Genomic DNA, 18,200 nt, shown 5'->3' with positions numbered 1-18,200 from the left:
CATGGAACGTCCATTGAAGTAGCTCGAATAGAAATATATGGGAGAGAAGTGGACATGAAGGGAAGTCAAATATTTTCTTAGGAAACTAGATTCCCTAGGATAATGGATAAAGTAATTTATCCATTATCCCTGGTAATATAAAAATATGGCAGTACAGGAAGATGATTGCACCAGGTGCCATCCACATAATCCAGTTAAAGAGTTAACAATATCGCATCGTATGTGTCTACCACTTCTGCTCTGTCCATTTCTCTGTTAATGGATACTTGGGTGGTTTCCATATCTTCAGCATAGTGCCTAGTTAACAATGTAGTATTGTGCTCTTCAAAATTTGTTAAAAGGATAGACCTCATATTAAGTGTTCTTACAACAAAACAAAAACAAAGGGTCACAGGGAAACTCTGGGAAGTACTGGATGTGTCTGTTACCTTGATGGTGGTGATGGTATCACAGGTGTTTGCGTATGTTCAAACTCATCAAATTGCACACAATAAATATGTTCAGTTCTTTGTATGTCAATTATACCTCAATAGAGCTCTTTTTTAAAAAAGAAAAAAATATATGGGAGACTCTAGGCTAAAGTAGAATATTGAGAATGGCACTTTTTTGTACTATATTTTATATTGGAGAAAAATCTTTTTGTTCTAATTCATCTGGAAGCTTAAACTATTTTCCTGTTTATGCTCTACTTATGTTTTACCTAAATTAACATGGCATATTTTTAAATTTAGGACTTTGATTTATCTGTGGTTTCTGAGATGGCTTCAAATTAATTCAGACTTTCAGCGATGTGAAAGTTTTGTTATTTTATATATTTTAAGACTTCATCATGATGTGAAACATGAATCCAACAAAACTTGCTAACCTTTTAAAACAATTATCTTCTCTGAGAATGCATGCTTCAATTTTTCTCTTCCTACACGTAGGAAAAGGGGAAATACATGTGGTTTATTATAGTCCCACTTAACAATAGCATTTGTTTGTAAGCAAGCATGTGGCATTTAGGTGACATTTTACTTATAGTTTAATAAATACAAGTGGTTATTATTTGTATTTCTTTTTTCTTTGCTATTGAAACGTCATTGTTAATATAAACAGTCATCTCATTTCCAAAAGGAAAAAAATATTGTAATCCTAGATTTGAATACCGCTGTGTCCTCTGAATTCCCCAATTCTGACTGTGACTGTTTTGGTCTCTTAATAGGGAACAATGCATTGCAAAGCTCCAAGCCAGATCACAGTTTATGAGTCCAACCTACAGAGATGATGGACAGATTATTACCCCAAGGAGTTATGTAAGATCAGATTCTACTTTTGTTTTTTTGTTTGTTTGCTTCTTGTTTTCAAATATCTCCACATAGGGCTTTCCTGGTGGTGCAGTGGTTGGGAGTCCGCCTGCCGACGCAGGGGACATGGGTTTGTGCCCTGGTCTGGGAGGATCCCACATGCTGCGGAGCGGCTGGGCCCGTAAGCCACGGCCGCTGAGCCTGCGTGTCCGGAGCCTGTGCTCCGCGATGGGAGAGACCACAACAGTGAGAGGCCCGCATACCAAAAAAAAAAAAAAAAATCTCCACATATTTTTAGTTTCATATTGTTAAATTCCAACGATTACTTACAAACAATAAAGTCTGAAGGTTTTGGTGAATATCCTGGTTTCAAAGAAAGTGGTGTATTTGGTATGTTCCATAGCGTTCCTTCTGCTTTCTCAAAGATTCTGAGGCATCGTGTTAATCAGTCTATCATTTTTCCTGTGCATTGAAGGATAACTTTGAAAAGGTTTTGTTTTTTAGTTACTTTTCCCCTTTTACTCAGTATATGTCTAAAAATGATTAGACACACAATGGTCATAAACTTAAGAAATTGGGATTAGTTTGTAGTGAAGTAGGGAACACTGCCTTCCTGATGAAGGTGAACTGTTCCTATCTTGAAATATGAGTACTTCTCTTGCATGTAACTACTTAACATAGATTTGGTTTGACCATGGAGCTAATGAGCATTCCAGTCAGCTTGATAAAGAGAAGGACTCTGCCTGCTTCCTACAGCATAACTCAGCTTGTCTTGGGTGATGAGACTTTTAGTTACAAGCAAGTCGAATGTGAAACATGACAGTTTTAGAACATTGGCTCTGAACATAACTCCTTCCATTTTCTCCAGTGATGAAGGGTTCCAGTTTGGAACTTTCATAAATATCTTAATATAAAGAGCAGCACATTTTAGATATTTGTGAATTTATTATCAATCATTATATTTACTCAAAATAAATAAGGGAGATGCATTTTAAAAGACATTCTCATTCACACATACACACACAAACATTCAAAAAGCAAGGGACCAACAGTAGAGGCAATAATGAATTTTAATATAGTGTATATAATAAACCCAACATTTTGTTCAATAGAAATCTGGAGATTCAGTAAAATATGAAGAACATTTTTTTTCTTTTAAATTTTGAATTTTATTTTATCTTTTTATACAGCAGGTTCTTATTAGTCATCAGTTTTATACACATCAGTGTGTATACATGTCAATCCCAATCGCCCAATTCAGCACACCACCATCACCACCCCACCGTGGCTTTCCCCCCTTGGTGTCTATACGTTTGTTCTCTGCATCTGTGTCTGAAGAACATTTTAATGTATTTTTCATCACTTCAGATAATTTAAATGACCATAGACAAATAGATTTATTTGTTAGTATTGAGGTTTTCTAAAAGCATGAAAATGCTATACCAAGAAATTAAATTTAAATTTAAATAAAATAAAATATTTTGGCTGTACTGTAGGATGTACATTATTATTTTCCACAGACTTACTTTCTAAGTTTGTAGGGCTTTCAGGTCATTGTCCATTTCTGGGTACAGATCTTTGGCTGTCCTCAGTTAATTATAATTTTAATCTGGTTTGATAAGTTTGTAATATAATAAATTATATGGGAGGGAAAAGAGCATGGAATTTTATTTTATTTTTTTATAAATTTATTTATTTTTACTTATTTATTTTTGTGTGTTGGGTCTTTGTTGCTGCGTGCGGGCTTTCTCTAGTTGCGGTGAGCGGGGGCTACTCTTCGTTGCGGTGCGCAGGCCTCTCATTGTGGTGGCTTCTCTTGTTGCGGAGCACGGGCTCTAGGTGCGCAGGCTCAGTAGTTGTGGCTCGCAGGCTCTAGAGCACAGGCTCAGTAGTTGTGGCGTACGGGCTTAGTTGCTCCGCGACATGTGGGATCTTCCCGGACCAGGGCTCGAACCCGTGTCACCTGCATTGGCAGGCAGATTCTTAACCACTGCACCACCAGGGAAGTCCCTTAATTTTTTTAAGAAGTAAAGAATTACTCTTTCATAATAAATAATTATGTTTTCATGATGTGAATCCAAAGCTTATTTCTCTTTATGTACAGTGTATGAATGAGAATTAATTTAAGAACAAAAAGCTTCTTGGACAGCAATACAATCTTCCCTGTTAACTAATTTTAATGAGAGTAAATAATCATTTTTTCAAGTGTTTCCCTACCCCCCTTTAAAGTTACTGTGGTATACCACAATTAAAACTTTTTGTGAAAGAACTTAAAGAGAAGGGTCTGGATTATTTTTTAAAATATTCTTTTGATTTTTTTTTTTCTGAAATCTAGTTGCTGTGTGAATATATTGTGAAGGCCTCTCATAGCCTTAAGCAGCTGTAATAAACAGTCATTACTTAGAATTGAGAACTAACTCAGTTGTAACATAATCCTTTCCTCTGAGGGTAGTATAGCATTACTAAAAAAGGCACACAAAACTCTTATTACTCTGAATGACATATATTTTGTCCTGTTTTCTCCCTCCCTCCCTCCCTCCCTCCCCTCTGCCCTTCTTTCCTTCCTTCTCTCACTCCCTTCTTTCCCTCCTTCCTTTCCACTTTTGTTTCTTCCCTCCATCCTGTCTTTTTTTTATCCTGCTTTTCTTTTTCTCTTTTGTACTTTAGGAAATTCATTCGAGGAAATCTGCTCTTTCTTTGGATGACAGTGACATCGAAGCTCGCCTTAATAGTTGGAATCTTGGGGTAAAAAAGTATTTGTTTCATGTATGTATGTTGATGTGGCAGAATCATGTTGTATTTGGAAAACATCTTCACTAATTTAATTCTAAACAATGACTATTACTGGCTGTTAAACATTTAGTACTGTGTGAGCACTGGGAAGGACTTGGGGAACAGGAAAGAGAAATAACATTCCAAAGAAGCGTGAATGGTCCCTGCCCTCGACAAGCTGACTTTCTTGTTGGTGAAATAAGAGATATACACATGAAACAGTTAAATAAACTTTAAGATAGTGTATGATCAAACTATATAACCAAAGTGAGTTATCTAGAAAGTAGAATCCTGAGGCGGAGGAGAGAGTAGGAGGACTTGGAGAAGCAAGGTCAGCTGGGTTAGAAACATTCTCCAGGCGGCCTCAGGATGAGCCGCCATCGTGGATGGCAGTTTTCATGTTCAGAGGCCGGCTGTGAATGTTTCTGGGTGGGTAGGGAGGAGGGGGCAGGAACTAGAGGCAGAAAGAGGCATGAAGAAAGGTGTGGCCGTGACCGGGACTCAGTTATGGTTAGAGGGCAGTGCCATCAGGTTGGACTGCATTGGAGCTTTGAATACTAAACTGAGAAGTTTAGCTTTTAAATTTTAGGCAGTAGTGAGATTAATTTTTTTTCCCTCCACATTCCACTTTACATATATGCTGTTTAAATGCTTTCAGGAAGTGAAAAGGGGTTTGATCAATTTTTTTAATCCCACTTTATTATTATCAAAATAATTTGTAACTTGAAAAATTTGAAAAACATGTAAAGTCGGATGAATAAAATTTGTATTAACATTTTGTTAAATATATCTTTCCCTCATTTTTTTCTGTGTGTATTTATAAAATTAAGATTTAAACAAAATTGGTGTCATATTATAATTACTATTTTATTATGTGCTGTTTTAAATTTGGTATAAGTTAATAATAGTTCTATTAGCATGAATATTAATGGTAGCACTAATTTTTCTTTTGAGTAGATAGTTCATAACCTATTTAAACATTCTGACATTTTTGGGCATGTAGGTTGCTCCCAGTTTATTGCTAATATAAGTAATACTGCAATAAAATTCCATAAAAGAGTCCTTTTATACCTACTTGGTTGCTTTCTTAGGTTATGTTAGGTCTTGGTACATTGCCCTCCAGAAGGTGTATACCAATTTGTTCTCCAACCAGAAGTATATAGGACTGTCTATTTCTTACTTCTTCACTGACATCAGGTGTTGTTAGTTTTTTTAAAAAACCTAAAACCCTTCCTACTAACAATGTTCTTTTTTTAAAATAAATTTATTTATTTATTTTTGGCTGTGTTGGGTCTTTGTTGCTGCGGGCGGGCTTTCTCTAGTTGCGGCGAGCGGGTCTACTCTTCATTGCGGTGCGCAGGCTTCTCATTGCAGTGGCTTCTCTTGTTGGGAGCACAGGCTCTAGGCACACGGGCTTCAGTAGTTGTGGCACACGGGCTCAGTAGTTGTGGTTCACGGGCTTCAGTAGTTGTGGCAGGTGGGCTCAGTAGTTGTGGCTCGCGGGCTCTAGAGCACAGGCTCAGTTGTGGCACACGGGCTTAGTTGCTCTACAGCATGTGGGATCTTCCCAGACCAGGGCCCGAACCCATGTCCCCTGCATTGGCAGGTGGATTCTTAACCCCTGCACCACCAGGGAAACCCCATATAAATACCAATCTTTAATGAAAGCAGTGCTTTAGGACATGTGACTAGGTGGTATTAAGAAGGTCACAGCGGGTGTGCATAGACACGGAGAAAGGGAGCCAACCCTCCTTTATGTGTCTGCGGTGGACTCCACGGTGGTGTAGTTTCTGTGAAGACGGAAAGGATAGGAAAGAAACACATTTCAAAGAGAATAAAGAATGCTTAGTGGCTGATTGGTGGGCTGAATAGGAGGGCGCCTGAAGGTTTGGTTGCAGGAAAATGGGAAGGTTGTGTCTCTGTCAGTTAATTGATTGTCTGATGGGGGGAGCATTTCAGGGGTTTCAACGTGTTATTCTAGACTGGTAGGGTTAAGAGAGGCGGTAAGATGAATTGGGGAGTTCAAGGTTTTCAGCTCCATGAGTGAGTCTCCAGGGCTGGTGTCTTGTTTTGCAGCCGCACTGCTGTAGGTGGTGGCTGTATCCAGGGCCTGGGACAGATCTAGTGTTCAGAGACTTCAGAGTGAGGGGGCTGGCTGCGCAGTGGCCACAGTTAGAGGGGAGGGGACCCGGAAGGATTTAAAGCAGTGTGAATCTCCATGGCATTTGGGGAGTATGCTAATGAAAGAGAAGAAAGAATTGATAGTGAGAGGGCAATAAGAAGACCGTTTTCACATTTGAAGGGGTAGGGGAAGCTGCCACTGGAGGGGAGTGCTGAGTTACTGGTGTGGGAGAGGAGCACAGGAAACCCCTCAGAAAGACCCATTCTGTTTGCCAGAAAGCAGTATCAAAGTGAAAAATAAAATTCTGGGCTGTCCTTTTAAAATTGCCTTTGCCCTTAGCCATTTGAAACTTCTGCTGTACATTTCTTAGCACATAGAATACTTTTCACAATTATTTAACTGTTCAGAGGATTAAAATTTTTATTCATATAAAAAATTAAGATAAAACATCTAAAATATTTTGAGGTAATACCCTAAAACTAGGACTGCCTGGGGTTTTGTTTCACATTTTTATTGTTCAAAGAATGCACTAACAGTGTAAAATATGAAAGTCTTGCGTTTTTATATATTTATAACGCATATGCATTAATCAGGTTGAACTGTATCTCTTGATCACAGTAGAATACTTTAAATACCCAGTGTGTTCAGAAGCTTCGATTTTGCTTTGATTTTAGTTTGTATGGGAATGTGCAGTGCACTCTTGTGTCTTTCTTCCTCTGAATGGTCAGTTTATAGCTAGTGAATTCTGTGCTCTGTACTAAGGCCACGTGTTTTATATCGCTGGCATGCCTGTCAGCACCTACTTTCTGATTCATTAGATGTTCTAGATTTTTAATTTTGTAGTTATTGTTGAAAAAATATACTTCTCCCCCAATTATGTTCTTTCTTTTCCTAGGAGTGTGTTAATACTTTCCCTAGGAATGCATAATTCAAGTAGGAATTTACTTGGTAAAGCTAGCAATTAAATAATACAATTCCGCCTGTATTATTTTTTAAATTACTCTTTAACCTTTTTAACCTTTAGCTTTTGGGAAGCTTTCTTGCTTTGTTAACGTATATTTCATGCATGACTGTCTTTATGTAAAATTTTTTTCTTTTTTCATGAGCATGGCTGTGGGACCCGGAAGGGGAGGGCTCTCCCAGGCCTTCCATCGGGTCACCAGCCCCCAACCCGTTCCCACCCAGGACCTAGGTGCTGACTGAGAGCCTCGCTCCCATCAGGAGCGAACAAACAGTGGGGACTCTTTAGGTGACGCCCTTAGGTCAGGTCTCTTCAGAATTTGTGCAGGAGATCTCCCAGGACAGGCAGTGGAGGAAATGGGACCCGGCGGAGGATGGAGTGGGGGAGGTCAGCGGGAGTGAGGCCCCCCGATACAGCGGGGAGCTCCCGAGGGTGGACAGCACCCCTACCCTAGTCCGGCGGCCCCACTGAGGGCAGAGCCCATGGGGGAGAACTTCCTGTCCAGGGCTGGGGGGCACCTGCAAGCCCTCGGCAGCTGGAGACGCCCCCGAACCCCCCCTGTAAGGAGTGAGGGACCCCTGGCTGTCTTCCCTGTGGTCGTCCTGCCGGGGCCTGTCCAGAACTGTGCTCAGTCACCGGGCATAGCTGTCCCCACGGCTGAGTGGACACGTGGGCGAGTCCAGGTGAGAGGAGCGCCCACGCTGCCGAGCCTCGGAGTCCTGGGCTAAATAAAGTGCGCTAGTTGGAAGCCAAGGAGCTCAAAGCTAATGGATACGGTAGATGCTGCCAAACAGTTTTCTAAAGTGATTGTGCCAGTCTGCACCGTCATCGGGATGCGGCGTGGACCGGTTCCTGCCCCTCTACTTTCTCTTCCATACTTGGTGTTGTCTGTTAGTTTTTCTTTTAATTATAAAACTTAGCCGTTCTTGACAGTGGTAGTGACATTGGGAAGTGTGCTTTTAATATGTATTTTCCTGATGACTGATAGAGTTAGATGCCGTTCAATACGTTGACTGACAGTTTGGGTAGCCTCTCAGAGTTAAGTGCTTACTGAAGACTTTTCCAGTTTTCCTGTTGGGTTGTCTGCCTTTTTCTTCTGAATATGTAAGAGCTTTGTATCTGTTCTGGATGACTACTTTTGGAATATAGTATTGTAAATATTTTCTTCCACCTTGTTGCTTTCCTTCATTCTCTTACTGGTGTCTTTGATGAACAGAAATTTAAAATTTTAATGCTGTTCATCTTCACATTTTTATCTCATGAAAAAATGCTTTTTCTGTCCTGTTTAAGGTCTTTGACTATCTTGAGTTCCTGACGATGTTCTATGTTTTCTTCGAACAACTCTATTGTTTCACTCTTTCTATTTAGATTTATATGCCATCTGGGGCCGATTGTAGTATATGTTGTAAGATAGGAAGTTAAGATTTGTTTTCGTCCCTTATAAGTATCCAGGTGACACTTGCATTTATTGCAAAGACTATTCTTTTCCTGCTGCGCTGCAGTGTTACTTGTCTCATAAATCAGGTGACAGTACATGTGTGTTTCCATTCTGTTCCTTTGGCTTATTTGCTTTTCCTTGTGGCAGTGATTGATGTCTATATCTGTATTTCATTTGTGCTCATGAAATGTTTGTTGAAACGTGAGTAAACCAACAAATGAACCTTCATTTGTAGTACTTTTTTCTGTGGAAAACATTTTTCAAGTTCTAAAATATTGACTTAAAAACATTATTTTGGAGCATAATTGATTTGACATTGATGACTGAATTTATTTTATGCTATAGAAAGAGTTTTGGCAGTTCTTCTGACGGATGCTGTGACTTAAAAACGCTTATTCTAGTTGTGCTGCTAGTAATATATTGCCCGAGAATGTCCTTTCCTCTAAGACAGCTAAAATATCAGATAAAGTGTTTCTATATTTCTGGAACCTTGGAGCATCTCTATCTGATCAACATTAGTTAGTCTATAAGGAGGTCAGTTTGACCAAGTCCTGAATAATCTCTTCAAGAAACAAACTGACAGAACTCTTTGTAACTGAAAAATTAGGCTAAAAAACTTAACAAAATAAAATGTTAAAAGCCAGTTTTCATTAGAGAGCATTCAGATATCTGTATTTATGTCTAGTTTAAATTATTATTTATTTTATCATTGTGACTCTGTTTTTCAAACAAGAAATGTTTTGTCACGTGATTTATTCATGCTATTGGAACTAAATTATTTTTGGCTTTGCTTTCTGTATAATATTTTGTTAGACTTTAATATTTCACATAAGTTCTTTTTATCTTCCATTTTGGACATTTCTTATTGTGGTATTCTTTCTTGAGGTGTTATGAGAAAACAAGAAGTCTTCTAAAAGAGCATGAAGAAAGTAAATGTTAAGACTACAGATTGCTGCAAGTCCATGTTACTTGTGGGTTACAAAGTGGGAACATTTAACTTCAAAGCACGTCTGGCTGCTGTTATAAAATCAGAAAATAGACTGCTTATTTCCCTCAAATAGACTAAAGAACATGCTCTGCTATGAATAGTTCTCATTACATTTTAAAAGTGGGTATGAGACAAACACAATGTATTGTAAATGAATAACAACAACAGGAGATTTATACTTGTTTACAGTGTTCATTCTTGCTTTTAAATATTAGAATAGATTTTTTTTTTGGTCAACTTGAGAGAGGAAATTTATGATAACAGGATGACTCCTTAATTTCTGTATTTAATGGCTTTTAAAGATGAAGAGGATGAAATAGGAGTTATTTTTGCATAGTTGAGAGGCTACATTGTAATTAGCTAAACCAATATTTTGTACCCTGCTTATAAATGTAGAGCTGGGTAAAAATAAGTCACAGATGGTTTTCTTGGCTTTTGGTTTTAAATTTTAAGCTTAATTAGAGCTTGAGCATCTTTGGGAATTCTCTGTTTCCCTCTTCATTTTCCCCCTTATATTTAATTCTGCTTTATGAATTAGGGTTTTATATGCATGTGTCTTTGAAGGACTTACTTTCTATGCTGGTTTTCTCCATTCCAAAAATAGAGAATGGTTACTTACTTTTCATATATATACCTTCAGACAATAAATATTTATTGAGTGTACTTTGCTGCCTGCTGGAAATTTGCTGCCTCTGTTTTTCCAAAAGTTGTATATATGTATAGTACAGTGTTATTTACTAAAGACTATGCACCTTTCTCTGGTATGATATTTAAGTAGAGTTTACTATTATCTTTACTTAATAAATGTTTCCCAAAGTAAATGCACTAATTCATACACCCAACAGTAGTGCTCCACATCTGGAACACTTTTATTGTCAAATTTTTAATGTATGCCCATCTAGTGGCTGTAAAATACCATCTCTTTGTGGTATTACTTTACATTTTTCATATTTCTCAACAGATTGAGCATATTTTCATGTTTATGTTATTCAGAGTTCCTCATCAGTGAAATGTGTCTCAAGTTTTTCCCATTTTTTTTTTTTCAAATGGGCTGTTGTTCTTTCTTTTATTTTAAAAGAACTTCTTTACACATTGTGTAGACTAATTATTTGTGCAAATATCTCCATCCAGTTTACGGCTTGCCTTTTCAATTTATTTATAATATTTTTTTAGAGAGAAGTTCTTACTTAAAGTGGTCAAATTTATTATTTCTTTTTTGTTTATGCTTTTTTAATGTGTTGTTTAAAGAAATTTTCTCTACTCCAAGGCCATGAAGTCATTCTTCTCAGTTGTCTTCTGAAAGTTTTTATAGTTCTGCTTTTAATTATAAGTATTTAATCCTTTGGGAATTTATTATACAGGGTGTGAGGAAGGGATCTGCTCTTATTTTCTTCCTCTTATTGAACACATCCTTATTTTCTCAATAATTTGCAGTGCTATATCTTTCATGAATCATATTCTTATATATATTTGAGTTTCTGGTACTTTCCAGTTAGTTCCTTTGAGTTATTTTCATTACTATAGTTTTATTATGTCTTGTAAGGCAACCCACCTTGTTTTTTTTTCTTCAGGCATGTCTTGGCTATCCTTGTCCCTTTATTTATTTATATACATTTTATAATGAGCTTATTAAATTTTCCAAAAACCCTATTGAGATTATGGTTTGGATAAATTTAGTCACTAGATCTAGTTAAGGGGAATTGACATTTTTATGATATTGAGGCTATCCAAAAACATGGTTTCACACTCTTTTTATTTCAGTCTTAATGTCTTTCAGAAAAAGCTAAATTATTTTCTCCATAAAGGGTTTATGAATGTTTTCTTAGATTTACTTTTAGGAGTTATATATTGTTTTATGATTATAAATTATGTCTTTGTAAAATCGTCTTTTTTCCTAGATGATTTTTGCTAATTTATAGAAATGCAGCTGACTTTTATATATTGGCATCCGGCAGGTTTGCCAAGCTCTTATTTGGTCAGCCTCTACTTAACATCTTTCTATTTTTTGTCTTTATTTGTTGTGTTCTTTATGAACTTCCTGAAATTATTTAAAAGTTGTACTTGAATATATATTGTTCTAGTGGTCGTGGAATGTAAATGTCATCAAATATTGACCTGCAGGAGAGTGGCCTACCTTAAATGGGCTGTCCAAAAAGCCTGATGAATCAGAGCACTGCAGACAGGGGAGGCAAAAGGGGGGCTGTATGACAGTTTTCTTCTGTTTCATGGATTTTTAAAAAAGTGATTCCTTCTGCTGACAGGTTTTGATTTTGATGTTCTATTTTTTTATAGTAAGCTTTTATGGACATCGGATTCTTTTTTCTGTTCATGATTATTTCTGTTAGGTTTTTCTGAACAAGCAATAGCCAGTGAGCGTATGAGAGTGGTGGCTCGGGTAGCGTACTTACTTTATTTCTTAGTTCAGGGAGGCTCCCTTCTCCTGCTCCACTGAACTGCAATACCTTTAGTAGATGGTGCCTTCTGTGGCTGTCATTTTGGCCTGTCTTCAGATTCCTTGATTTCTTCTTGTTTCTGTAGGGCCCTTTTCTGTAGCCCCCTTTTCTTTTTTCCTTACGGACAGCCTTCCTTCCAGGGCCCTCCCTCTACTGCAGAAGTGCTCGCTTCCTAAGACCGCCTTCTCTGGCCCACACCCCGTGACCCTCTTTGACTCCTCTGTCTCCAGCACTCTCATCTCTCAGGCTTTTTGTCTGACCCACTTAAGCCACTTTCCTTCTACAGGTCAATATTTGATGACATTTATGTCCCACCACTAGTAGGACCCTCAGGACTTGCTTTTTTTCATGTTATCACTCAGGTTTGGCTTAGGATCTAATTCTGCTGATTCGTGATCTTTCTTTGGCCACTTATATGTAATTTGAATTTTTTGTAATCTCTTTCTCCTTGTTGTGATGTAGGAATGGGTGATGGGTATTAATCAAAATAAATGCTCTCTTTGTTCATCTGTATGGATTTCTGGAGGATGTGGAGAGAAATTTAAATTCAGGCAGTTGCCATTACTTTATGGGAACCAGCCTCCAGGTTAAAGAAATTATTTTGTAAATTTCTTCTAATCTAGGTGCAGAAATATAGTTATTCTTCAGATCCTATCTGTCGCAATAGAGGCTTAAAATTTTCTTTTGAATTTTATTGAAGTATAGTTGATTTACAATGTTGTGTTAATTTATGCTATACAGCAAAGTGACTCAGTTATACATATATATTCTTTTTCATATTCTTTTCCATTGTAGTTTATTAAAGGATACTGAATATAGTTCCCTGTGCTATACAGTAGGACCCTGTTGTTTATCCGTCCTATATTAAAATTTTTTTTTTTTTTTTTGCGGTACGCGGGCCTCTCACTATCGTGGCCTCTCCCATTGTGGAGCACAGGCTCTGGATGTGCAGGCTCAGCGGCCATGGCTCACGGGCCTAGCCGCTCCGCGGCACGTGGGATCTTCCCGGACCGAGGCATGAACCCGTGTCCCCTGCATCGGCAGGCGGACTCTCAACCACTGTGCCACCAGAGAAGCCCTATTAAAATATTTTTTGATTACGTTCTATTTTTAATTTCATTGCCGCTATATTCTCTGATTAATTGATTCTTTACCCCGAACTTTATTGTCAAATTGGGTATGGATTGTTCATCTTCCAGAATTATTAATTATAATACACCATTTGAGAAGCTTTTTGAAAACGCAGTGGGATTTTGGAGGAGTGGAACCCAGTAACATATATTTGAAAAAGTTTGTCAGTTGATGCTAATGGTTTACTTCAGGGTAAGAACCACTATTCTAGGTTGAAGTCATAATTAGTGTTACATTCATATTCTTGTACATTTTGAGGTTATCCATGTAGCAAACTGTGAGTTTATGATGTTAAGAGATTGGAATTCCATGATAATGATTTTTAATTATCACTTCATTTGTGGATCAAATAGTTGAGATTACAATCAGTGTTTCTAATTGATCATATAGTACATTAATTCAATAAATACTTCATTGAAAGCCTGCTACATGCTAAGTATTATGCTAGGATCCAGGAATACAAAATTGAGAAGTCATCATCCTTGCACTCACTGAGCTTAAAGACAGATATGGAGACATACTGATAAACACGTAAATATAACAGAAGAGCCATGAGAGACACACAGCGTACTTCAGGAGATGATAAGAGGGTGGGATCAGGTGCAGTTTGCCCCTTCCTTCCTTCTTTTCTTTCTTCTTTCCTTCTTTCTTCTCTTCCCTCCTTCCTCCCTCCCTTCCTTTATTCCTTCTTACTGAATATTTGCGGGACACCCACTCCCTACTGGGTCCCGTGGTGGATGTGTTACAAGGCAGGCATAGTCTGTTTTCGGAGTCCACAGCTTTTGCAGAAGATAGATGCTAGATCGCAAGAAGCAGATGAACCTCCAGGGTACTGCTGCAGTAGTAGGAAGTTAAGTAAATTTCCTGGTGGACACATTCCTGAACTGAGAGTCTGGAATAAGTTAACCACATGAAGAAGTTGGGAGAATGATTTCACAGGTTGCAAAGACTCAGATATGGGAGAGAGTGTAGTGCTTTCAAGGTGAAGCAAGTTGTTCGGTGTCCTTGGAACATAGGGTATATTGGGGGATAGAAAGGTAGCTATAGGAGGAATCCCAAAGGAATTTTGTATTCCAGTTCTTATTATGGAGATAAAGTTAAGGATTCATACATCAAATCTTCCTGGGAGTGTAGCGATTAAATTGGGACTCGAAGGATGATAGGAGGGTACTTATAGGGGTTAGAGGGGTAGACAGAGGTAGAGAGGCACAGGAAGACCTACCGTATTCTGGTGATGTAGGTCATTCAGGGTCCTGGGGGATGAAGTGTGAGGTGAGGAGAAGTGGGGATGAGGCTGGGTGGTTAGGCTGTGAGAGGGTCATGCAGGTGCATTTATGGCACAAAGGAGTTTATGCTTTATATTTTATTTGTTCATGGGGCACTAAAAATATATTATGCAATACCCATTCTAAGAAACATACTAAATATTAAGACATATGGGTAACATTTTCATTATAGTTTAATTAAAACTCAAATATTAACGTCTTTATTTTATTTAAAAATTTTCAGATAGAAAATCCTCGGTACCTGAGACAGAAGCCTATCCCAGTTACTTTGGTAGGTGAGAAATGCATTGAACTTTCCCTACAGTCAGATATTTTAAAAGAGAATAGTCCTCAAGTTATTTAGAGAAAATAATGCAAGTCCACATTATGAAGCATAATAGTCCTATTAATCCTATCACGTGGAAGTGAATAAATCACTATTTTTCTCCAATATTGGTATTATTTTGGCATGAACTTCAGCCAATTTAGAGTTTACTTTTTAATAAACCAGGCCTGAAAAAGTATTGAATGACTCTTCCTCATTCAACAGATGACTCCCAAATTCAGCCTGAGAAAATCCAGCAGTCTCCAGGAGGATCAGTTACTGTCTCGAATGCATGAGAAGGAGGTAGGATCAAGATATTTCTGATGTATCTAATTTATTAAACAATTTTTGTATTTTGTGTAATGTGAATTTTCTGGTTAGAATAAGGTTGCATGGTTGGAAGAGGTGGTCATTGGTACGGATATAAAATACTGATGCAGGTAAGGCAGGGTTGTCTTCAACTTTGTGTTGCCTGTCTTCCATTTTGTGTGTGCTGGCCCCAGCCTGCTGGACAGATTGCGCTGAGGGGCTCTCTCCTGACTATCAGTTCCTGATTATCAGGGCCTGGGGGGATGGCAGGTTTTAGAAGCAGTGTCTTTGACCTCAGTGAATCTCTTCATCCTCTCTTTATCTCAACTTCCTTGTAATGTATCTTTCTAATTTCACTATTTTTACTGTTTCTACTATTTTAAATTGATCTGCTAAATTCAGCTATGCTAGAGCTGCTATAGGACACAATGTGCTATCTTTCTTTGATCATTTGAAAATAGAATTATTAAAGAGGCAGTGGTGTTTATTGGTTAAGAGCAAAGGCTATAGAGTCAAGAATATGTGGATATAAATCCTCCTTACCAGCTATGTGAAAATGGGCAGATACTTATCCTCCCTGAGTCTCAGTTTCTTCATCTTACTTGGGAGATGTCTGCTTTACAGGATTAGTAGGAAGATTTTGTAGTCTTTGGGTACCTGTGTACTCCACATGTATAATAGTAGTCATTAATTTGCTTTATTATTTTCTTTTAAAAACTTTTATTCTGGAAAATTTTAAAATCATCATTATTATTATTTTTATGCTTATGACACCAATGAAACACTGGTCATCTATGTAGTACGATGAAAGACAATTAGATTAGGAACCTGAAAAATTATGTTCTTTTTTTTTTTTTTTTTTTTGCGGTACGCGGCCCTCTCACTGTTGTGGCCTCTCCCGTTGCGGAGCACAGGCTCCGGATGTGCAGGCTCAGCGGCCATGGCTCACGGGCCCAGCCGCTCCGCGGTATGTGGGATCTTCCCGGACCGGGGCACGAACCCATGTCCCCTGCATTGGCAGGCGGACTCTCAACCACTGTGCCACCAGGGAAGCCCCTGAAGAATTATGTTCTTAATCTGCCTTAACCATTTTCTAGTTATATGACCCAGGGAAGTCAAGAATATTAGTTTAATTTTTGTTTAAACCGGGTTGTTACGAAGTCAAATGAGAACAGTGAATATGTATCTAACTTGTAAATGGTAATGCACTATTTAAATGAGCAAATTGTGAAAAATATTATTGGACTTAGATTAATGGTTCTAATTAATTTATTTCAGTAATTTTATCTTTCATTTTAATGGGAGGCTTCTAAGAATTTCTGAAATTTAATTTCAATTTGGGTATTTTCAACATGATAGAGTTTTCTTACCATCCTACTTATAAAATATCACAGAAGACAATGATATTTTTCTTAGATATTCCAAACAATATCATGAGCGTATAAGTTTATTTTTGTTGATAACAGAGGAGGAAGTGCTATTTTTTCTTTTAAATTTCTTTTTTTAAAAAATTATTCATGTATTTTAATTAATTGATATTGGAGTATAGTTGCTTTACAGTGTTGTGTTAGTTTCTGCTGTACAGCAAAGTGAATCAGCTATACGTATACATATATCCCTTCTTGTTTAGATTTCCTTCCCATTCAGGTCACCACAGAGCACTGAGTAGAGTTCCCTGTGCTACAGGGTAGGTTCTCATCAGTTATCTAGTTTATATGTAGTAGAGTATATGTGTCAATCCCAATCTCCCAATTCATTCCACCACCCCCCCTTTTAAATTTCAATCCGGTGGAGTGACTGCTGCTGATCTCAGTAATATTCCGTCGTTTTATAGCTCCAATTTAAGGCATGCAGGGTTTTGTTCCTTAGTGCACTGCTAGTGTTTGAAGAACCTGTTGAAATAAAAAGAAATTACACTCTAAAAAGTGTTTTTGAGGGTAATACTTACATTCAGATGCACCTTCTTTGGAACTCTTGTTTCGAAATTCTTTCCTTTTTTTTTTTTTTTGTGGTATGCGGGCCTCTCACTGCTGTGGCCTCTCCCATTGCGGAGCACAGGCTCTGGACGCGCAGGCTCAGCGGCCATGGCTCACAGGCCCAGCCGCTCCACGGCATGTGGGATCTTCCCGGACCGGGGCACAAACCTGCGTCCCCTGCATCGAAAGGCGGACTCTCAACCACTGCACCACCAGGGAAGCCCTGAAATTCTTTCCTTTTAAAAAAATTGTCATTAATTGTTTTTACACGTCATTCTAAGTCATTACCAACTATTTTTCCTTTTCCTTTTACTGTTGAGAGTGCTTACCATAGAATAAATAATTGAAAGGACCTGGTGTCTTTTTGAATTTTTTTTTTGGTGTTTCGTGAAATAATGTCCTTATTCTTTATGATGGCATCTTGGGTCAGGGGTAAACATACCAAGGCTCCCCACATACGTGTTGAAAGAGAAAACATTTAAAGCTATTGTGTATTGCATTTGAGATTCATAATTTTAAATGTGTGTGGCTTTATTTTTTTCCGCACCCTTATGTTTTTGTTTTTCTTTTTGGCATACTGTAAAAATATTTGTGGCATCATTGAGAAGTTTGCAGGTAAACATCAACTTACACCATATCTTAAAATATATCCAGTGTATATTTTGGCTAAAATAACTCTTTGTGTAGCTACGTAGTCATTTCTGACTTTTTTTTTAAACTCCTTTATTAGAGTATAATTGCTTTATAATGGTGAGTTCGTTTCTGCTTTATAACAAAGTGAATCAGCTATACGTATACATATATCCCCATATCTTCTCCCTCTTGCGTCTCCCTTCCACCCTCCCTATCCCACCCCTCTAAGTGGTCACAAAGCACCGAGCTGATCTCCCTGTGCTATGCGGCTGCTTCCCACTAGCTATCTGTTTATAGTTGGTAGTGTATATATGTCCATGCCACTCTCTCACTTCATCCCAGCTTACCCTTCCCACTCCCTGTGTCCTCAAGCCTGACTATTTTTGATGAAATTTTTTGATCATATTTTTTTCTCCATCCTAAAATATTTAAAAGTATATGCTGAGTTGCCCCAGTGTGAGAATTGTCTTAGTTTCATCTTTCTTTTAAAGTAGTATTTGTGATTATAAAATAATTTGTGGATTTTTATTAAAGAAAACTT

The 18,200-nt window shown here is 37.9% G+C and overlaps 1 protein-coding gene across 8 annotated transcripts in view; it reads left to right on the top strand.

Moving 5' to 3' along the window:
* Nucleotides 1–18,200, top strand: part of CEP112 (centrosomal protein 112) — a 415,782-nt gene that overhangs the window by 38,793 nt on the left and 358,789 nt on the right. For all 8 annotated transcript variants that reach the window (XR_003792074.1, XM_029213161.1, XM_029213162.1 and 5 more), the window contains exons 5-8: nucleotides 1,205–1,295; nucleotides 3,954–4,031; nucleotides 14,661–14,708; nucleotides 14,967–15,044. Coding sequence is in view for 7 of the 8 variants with exons in the window: in XM_029213161.1 (XP_029068994.1) it covers nucleotides 1,205–1,295; nucleotides 3,954–4,031; nucleotides 14,661–14,708; nucleotides 14,967–15,044 (295 nt within the window). In the remaining variant the exon portion in view is untranslated. The remainder of the gene's footprint in view (nucleotides 1–1,204; nucleotides 1,296–3,953; nucleotides 4,032–14,660; nucleotides 14,709–14,966; nucleotides 15,045–18,200) is intronic.

This window comes from Monodon monoceros, unplaced genomic scaffold, assembly GCF_005190385.1.
Source record: "Monodon monoceros isolate NGI ecotype Baffin Bay Population unplaced genomic scaffold, NGI_Narwhal_1 Super_Scaffold_9, whole genome shotgun sequence".
NCBI lineage: Eukaryota > Metazoa > Chordata > Mammalia > Artiodactyla > Monodontidae > Monodon > Monodon monoceros.
The sequence above is the reverse complement of the archived record's forward strand: the minus strand, read 5'-3'. Positions and strand labels throughout refer to the sequence as shown.